Consider the following 8,023-nt stretch of genomic DNA (forward strand, 5'->3'; position numbering starts at 1 on the left):
GAGATGAAGATCCAAATAAAAATTAGAAATGAATGTTTTTTTTGAAACCTGAAAGAGAACTGCCTACAGTTTGCTCATATATTTCCGGACTGCATCTTAAATCTAACTCAACTTCATGCTAACTCAAATCTATACGGGTTAATGACAATGGGTGCGAGATCTTAACCTAGAGTAGTAAAGAGATTCTTCATGTTGGAAAAACATTATTCATTTCTAAAATTAAATAAAAGGTAAAAGTTCAAGAGAGGTTCCTGATGTATTGGCTAAATATTATTTTCATTCTTAATGTATGAAAGTCATCAATGAGGATTCTTAACATTAAAATTAGTAAAACTATAAGTTTGTATTGAGCTTGGAATTTCACTAATTTTCTGTTGACTTGAAAGTGACATGATAGGGCTACGTCATTGCGATATCATAAAGATTTCATGAAATTTTGTAAAAAGGACCTAGACTGATGACGATGGTAATGCTATGGATCCTTTGATGACTCCAAACAATAAGAATACAAGTTATATTTGATCAATACATTAAAGATGTAGAGAACTCTACAGAAGGTCTACCAAAAAAACAAAGAAAAAAAGAAACAATTTGGTACGCATGCTTTTCCCAGTTGGAGCAACTCATAGATCCTTTTCATTCAAAAGACAACCTTTATACCGACCGTTCAAGCTCAGTCTCATGCACACATTTTCCACATAGCTTTCTACATAAATCGCCCTTTAATTAGAGATGACATTTAATTAAATTGAAGGGAGAAATGATAGAAAAGAACTACTCAGCACAGTCGGTTACAGTGACATCTCAATCACATTTACTCGCTCTACAGTGTTTTCTCGTGCTTGCTTTTGCCGGGATTATCCTAATCCTCTTAACCACACGAACGAAATCCCTGTAAAGAAAAAGAAATTAAGACAGTCAATACAATATAAACTTTGAGCGACTTATTTTCAGATGAAAAATAAAGAAATAATCGATATACATACTTTACTCAATCAGAAAATAAATGACATTTTATTTGGTAAGAAAATATTTCACAAAAGGAACAAGCAGCCTCTGATTTATCAGTCTACTTGATATGCAATAATATATGATTGGTGCGAAGTCATAAAAAATTTTGTATCCAGTGAAAAAAAAAATTGTCTTGATATGTAGGTCTATTTGGAGTATAAGTTTCCCGTAACAAATTAATGCAAATTTCATGAACGATTCACAATCAAAATGCATCTTTCATACGGAGCCTACCATTAAATTTCTTTCTTCTAAATGTTTTGTCGTCTCTAGAAAACTTGAAATTTGTGAATTGACCTTTTAAGATTATAATAAAAAAAACTTCTCTTATATTCATTATTCTTGACAAGGAAATTGATGACATAATTCAGAAAAATTCACATCCAATTCACAATCAATTTCAAGAAATTTGTCAAATATTATGAAGCTCATGAAAGAATTGTTTTCTTTTTGAGTTAAGAGAGCGTCGGTATTCATGAATAAATTATAAATGACCAAATTGTTGAAGAGAAAGTTTCGTGACCGCCAGCCATTATCTAATATCAATTCACTAAACATATAATGTCAAATTACTAAGCTGTCAGTTCATTTTGAAGGAAAAAAGAGCTAATTATAACAGGTAAAAATATAATTAAATTAATCACAATTTAAGGATAAATTTCACGACTTTTTCTTCCCTTGTAACTTATTTGTCTATTTCACTTAGCAAAACAACTCATGAAAGCTCACGCATATTTTTTGGGATTTCAAAAGTAGTGGAGGAACCATTGCGTTTTATTACGAGTCATTGATTAATTAATGAATGTGGATCCTTAATTAATAGACAATGGTGGATAATTGAAATTCATCCAAAACTAGTATTTAGTATATCTCCATGAACACCAATTCCTACATCACACTCTATATATCAACCTTCTTCTAATCAATTGAAGACAGTTAGAAAAAAGTGGTCTCTCTACTTTTTTTTTTAAGTAGCAATACATATTTATGTATATAAATTGCAAACAATAAAGTGTTGTAAATATAAAATTTGCTTACTTCCACTTGAGATCACCGGCAAGAAGAAGATCATCCTCTAAATCCTCATAAGCAACCATATACCCGGGCACAGCATTCGACAAATCCAGACCGTCCAACTTACTCTTCCCCTTCTCCTCCTCCACCACCTCATCTCTACCGTCCACATCAACAAACATCCGGTGGAGCGTGTGCCTCGTCAGTTGTATCCGGTGACATATCGATCGGCCCTCGAGGACGACGGTGACTGATGGCACGATGGCCGAGGCTGCCACGTCAGCATCAACGGGCATCGAAAGGCCGAGCAATTTCTTGGTGGTCGGATGAGGAGGAGGTTGGATGAGGGAAGTCATGTAGAGGGGCGAGTTGTCGCTGGTTAATCTCTGCCGCTTCAGTGCATGTTGGTGGGAGTTTATGGTGTTCATTGCTGATGTAGAGAGAGAGAGAGAGAGAGAGAGAGAGAGAGAGAGAGAGAGAGAGAGAGAGAGAGAGAGAGAGAGGGAGAGAGAGAGAGAGGGGGAGAGAGAGAGAGAGAGAGAGAGAGAGTTCAGGAAGGGTGACCAAACAAGGGGTAGCTAGGGTTTATTTTATAGACGAGTGGGGGGGAGGATGAAACGGGAATCGGGATCCTTTTTATGGGGATTTGGATTTTCTCCCCTGACAGTATTCCGGTTGTTATTCATTAATTTCAACTCCAACGCCTAATCATATTCCGCGTGATTTTCTCATAATCTATTTCGTATTAGTAAGGATCTAAATCTTATAATTAACAAGCTTAGTGTCACTAATTTCTAAATAGCAATCTTCTAAAACTTTATGGACAATTATGATTTATCTTATTAGGGCTAATTGCAGATAGACCTCATGCATTATGGTCAAATTGAACTTGCGAACAACGTATGTTTACCGTTCTAGCTAGATAGAGTCCTCACTCCCTGAGTGAGATCTTTTTAAACCATTTTTAAGATAGAGTTTAACTCAGGGAATCTATGTGCAACGGTAGAACCACGGACTAGGATCCTCTCCTAATGAAAATCTCCTAATATCTCCTAATAAGAAGATCCTAGCCTTTCATTTTCATCATGACCTTTCATTTTCCCACTCATCCTTGTGGGTCTCACTCTCAATTCTTCACAAAACTCATTAGGAAATATTAGGTATTAGGAGAGGGTCTCTCCGCAATTAACCCTTTATCTTAAATATTAGGGGAAAATGTGTTAGGGCCCCAAAAGCAGAAACTTCATGTGCTGTAGCCCCTCCTAATTTTTCCCATATGGTTCAGTCCCTTAAAGTGTGACATTTTGTGCTGCAGCTCTTTTTTACCAATTATTATATGCCAGCTAAGCTAAAATCCCCAAAATATCATTATCCCCTCTCCTCAATCCCTCGAACTCAGCACTCATATCCTCTCTCTCTCTCCTCTCCTCTCTCCTCTCCTCTCTCTCTCTCTCTCTCTCTCTCACTCTCTCTCTCTCCTCTCTCTCTAAAACCAAGGGTTTTCTCAAGCTTGTCGCCCTGGCCCTCATCCTCCTCACCGTCGCTGCCTCCGCCCAGGCCCCCAAGGCTCCCCTCGAGTTCGCCGCCGCCTCCCCTCCTCTCCTCCCCGACCTCATCGCCGTAGCTCGTCGCCGCTCCCCGCCTCGCCCTCGACTACGTCGGAGTTCGCCACTGCCGCTCTTCGCCTCGCCGACGAGCTTGAGAAAAGATTTCATTGGGGTTCACCAGCCGACAGTACTTGTTTGCGACTTGCTTTATGAATACATACAAAAGCGAAGAGTTTCTCAGGGCGTAAGACGAGCAAGAATCTAACCACAAAAATACAAAATTTATGCATACATATTCAGAGAGTTTTAGACATGTTTCTATAATGTATGTTTCTTTACTTTTCAGCACTTACCTTCTAATCATTGTTAGCAAATACTGGACCGTAACTATCAACTGATTCTGGTCTTTGCAGATTCTCTAGTTATTTACTTTTGCTTTCTGCGGTATTACGCAACTGCATTGAAGCTGAATCGCAAGCAGTCAATGCGCTAAAGTAATTTGATTTATGGTGCCATCTCTCTTTAATTTCATCCTTGTAGTTTCATGTGAAATAAAATTTCTTATGTGGTTGATTGATGTCAGTTTTCTCTATTGAGCTTATGCGTAAGGTATCGGATATATGCTCATTTGTGCGATGTCTATGCTGGATTCAGAAATGTAATGCCATGTCTTCTGTTAGTTCTAACCCGCGGCATGTTAGTTCTAACCCGTGGCCTGTTAGTTCTAGCCTGCGCCGTGTTAGTTCACACACACTAGGTATGTTATGTCTGTGCTAACTAACTAGATGCTCTTCTTTCAGTTCTCCTTCTCTGTTCCTCTTCATATTTTGTAGCATGTCATTAGGGTTTCTGTCATATAATTTGCACACTTAATTACCTCAATTAATTCGAACCCGGAACCCATCAAATTAATAACACATATAACTATGGTTGTGTACTGCAAGGGAAAAGGGAAGGACACTGCTGCGGTTACATACTGCAAGAAGGCGGACAGGAAAGGATGACATTGCAAGAGGCAAGCTCATCTTCTCAACTCACTCTGCGGCTATCACCTCGCCCAAATCAAAAGCCTACAGCTCAAACCATCGGGCGTTGAACTACTCGCGGCGTGTTAGTTCTAACCCGCGGCGTGTTAGTTCTAACGCACTAGGTATGTTATGTCTGCGCTAACTAACTAGATGCTCTTCTTTCAGTTCTCCTTCTCCGTTCCTCTTCATATTTTGTCATTAGCATGTCATTAGGGTTTCTGTCATATAATTCGCGCACTTAATTACCTCAATTAATCTGAACCTGGAACCCATCAAATTAATAACACACATAGGTGTGGTTGCATACTGTAAGGGAAAAGAGAAGGACACTGCTGCGGTTGCGTACTACAAGAAGACGGACGGGAAAGGATGGCATTGCAAGAGGCAAGCTCAGCTTCCCAACTCACTCTGCGGCTATCACCTCGCCCAAATCAAAAGCCTACAGCTCAAACCATCGGGCGTTGAACTACCCGTGGCGTGTTAGTTCTAAACCGCGGTATGTTAGTTCTAACCCTCCGCGTGTTAGTTCTAACCCTAAGCATGTTAGTTCTAACCCGCGACGTGTTAGTTATAAACTGCGGCGTGTTAGTTCACACGTACACTAGGTATGTTATGTCTGCGCTAACTAACTAGATGCTCTTCTTTTAGTTCTCCTTCTCCGTTCCTCTTCATATTTTATCATTAGCATGTCATTAGGGTTTCTGCCATATAATTCGCGCACTTAATTACCTTAATTAATCTGAACCAGGAACCCATCAAATTAATAACACACATAGCTCGATCTTTTATTCATGAATGTAAATGCGCACGTGTGTTTTTCCAAGCACAGCGTTGCGACTGAATTGACCCTAAAAGAAATGAAGGAGATAGAGGAAAAGAAGAGGCTGGTAGTAATGAGGTGGAGAATTAGCAAGGGAAAAGAGAAGGATGCTGCTGCGGTTGCGTACTGCAAGAAGACGGACGGGAAAGGATGACATTGAAAGAGGCAAGATTAGTTTCCCAACTCACTCTACGGCTATCACCTCGCCCAAATCAAAGCCTACAACTCAAACCATCGGGCGCTAAACTACCCGGGGCGTGTTAGTTCTAACACCCGGGACGTGTTAGTTCTAACACGCCGCGTGTTAGTTCTAACATGCCGCGTGTTAGTTCTAGTTCTACAAAAGAACACTGCAGAATGAGGATAAATAGATGCAGAAATCGACAACTAGCATTAAGAAATTTGACAAAGCTCGCCTACTATACACAACATTTTTCATTCAGCAACTAATGTTTCATGCCCAAAAAATAATAATCCCTCAAAACTTTAACTAATCCTCTAAAATTCTCATGTTTTATATATATTAATAGCCAACGCATACAAGAACCAGAAATTCTCATGTTTTTTATACATTAATAGCCAACGCGTACAAGAACCAGAATTTAACAAAAATGAGCGCGGATTCAATTAAAAAAGAAATCTTTTCTCAAGCTCGTCGACGAGGTAAAGAGCGGCAGCAGCGAACTCCGGCGTAGTCGAGGGCGAGGCAGGGAGCGGCGGCGAGCTACGACAACGGGGGCCTGGGCGGAGGCGGCGATGGCGAGGAGGGCGAGGGCCAGGACGACGAGCTTGAGAAAGCCCTTGGTTTTAGAGAGAGATGAGAGAGAGAGAGGAGATGAGAGAGATATGATATGAGTGTTGGGTCTGAGGGATTGAGGAGAGGGAATAAGGATATTTTAGGGATTTTAGCTTAGCTGACATGCAATAATTGGTAAAAATAAGCTGCAGCACAAAATGTCACACTTCAAGGGGTTGAACCACATGAGGGAAACTAGGAGGGGTTGCAGCACATGAAGTTTCTATTTTTGGGACCCCAACATATTTTTCCCTAAATATTAACTACCAGTGTGGGAGAAAGCCTATCTGAAAGATATTTATTCTAGTTATATTTTGCAACGAATCACAATTCCGGTTGAACAGTAATGGTCAGGAAAGTAGTGCATTTTGAATACAAAAAAATTACGATTAAGGAAATACTCCTTTAAATGACTTGATGACATTGATTGACTATGTTAACAATAAAAAATATTGCATTTTGAACACCGTCCAGCGATTATAACTAAAAACTCTTTCTTTGCTACTAATTAAATGGCAGTGAACAAGATCACATAACTGGCAAAGTGTGGCAGTAGCGAGCTGTTGTTGCTTGCAAGTGAGAAAGATGAGTACGGAGAGATGAGCTGTGAAATAAATAATATAGTAACATTTTTCAATTACTTTTAGTTTTAATTAATAGAGCTTAATTATGAGAGTGAGAGCGTGTGTTGGTGCGAGAGTGAAGCAAGGGGGTGTGTTTTATGAGTTGTGTTTTTATCGGGATTGGGTTAACTTGGGTAGTAGTGGATTAAATTTGGAATAAATTAATTTGAGAGGCGTAAAGAGGACGTTAGGTTTCTTGAAATTAGTCGATATTGGCGCGTGTGTGGTGCGAACGACCGCGCTGCGGTCGCCGAACGGTTCGGCGTTTGACTCTCCAATTTGTTTTCCTTCGATCTTGATGGCGTCGACGCAAATATCAATTTTCATATTACATATTTTGGCCCACAGCATTTTTTATATAATGTACAAAGGATATATACTATATATACATGGTAAATTTCAGTGTTTTAACACTCCGTGGTTGGCCCTCTTAGGATGTTGTTCGGATAATATCTCTTGTTTGAATAATAATAAACTCTCATTTGATACTAATATTGGTTTGAGCTTTTGTAGTAATACGGGACATGTACGAGGCAAAACGACTTAAAAATCAGCTGAAAAGCTGATTTCAGCATCATTACCATCAATGGTGGGTCATTGACCCTCAATAGTGAATGATGGCCCTTGATGGTACTATGATCCATCAATGTTGTAGTAGTCCAGAGACATGAGTATGATCGATGGGCTTCTTAACCATCGATGGTCTCTCGACAACATCAATGGTAAAGTCGATTGATGCGGTTTTTTATGATTCAGTCACAGCCGTACATCATTTATTATCTACAACCTATACCATGTTGGGATATTCCTTTCTTTACCTAATTGGGAAATAATAACTTAGAGAGAGAGAGAGAGAGAGAGAGAGAGACTTTGAAGAACGATTTATTATATCGAAAAGGCCATAAGACTATTTTTATTTTGAGCTTAATTGGTTTGTGGTTTGTTTTACTTTGAGCTTCTTTCACGGCATACTCAATCTAGTTGAATTAATAGTTTGGACTAGTTAAGGTTAGGAGTTGCTCATTGTGAAAAGTTAGGTTAGATGACTAATTTGGGATAAACTAGAGTTTTAGTCTTGTAAGCCTATTAAATCTGGTTTATGATTCAGGTGATCTCTTGTTATAATGAGCAAGCCCCTTCATGAGAAGGAAGAGTGAATGTATGATTATTTATCCGAACCACTA

The 8,023-nt window shown here is 39.2% G+C and overlaps 1 protein-coding gene across 1 annotated transcript; it reads right to left on the minus strand.

Moving 5' to 3' along the window:
- On the minus strand, nucleotides 497-2,511 carry LOC109843202 (auxin-responsive protein IAA33). The gene is made up of 2 exons (XM_020412138.1): nucleotides 2,050-2,511; nucleotides 497-892 (listed from the first exon to the last, which is right to left on the minus strand). Exons 1-2 carry the CDS (start codon nucleotides 2,451-2,453, stop codon nucleotides 805-807), a joined length of 492 nt encoding a protein of 163 aa, XP_020267727.1. The 5' UTR covers nucleotides 2,454-2,511; the 3' UTR covers nucleotides 497-804.

Source organism: Asparagus officinalis, chromosome 5 (assembly GCF_001876935.1).
Source record: "Asparagus officinalis chromosome 5, Aspof.V1, whole genome shotgun sequence".
Classification (NCBI taxonomy): domain Eukaryota; kingdom Viridiplantae; phylum Streptophyta; class Magnoliopsida; order Asparagales; family Asparagaceae; genus Asparagus; species Asparagus officinalis.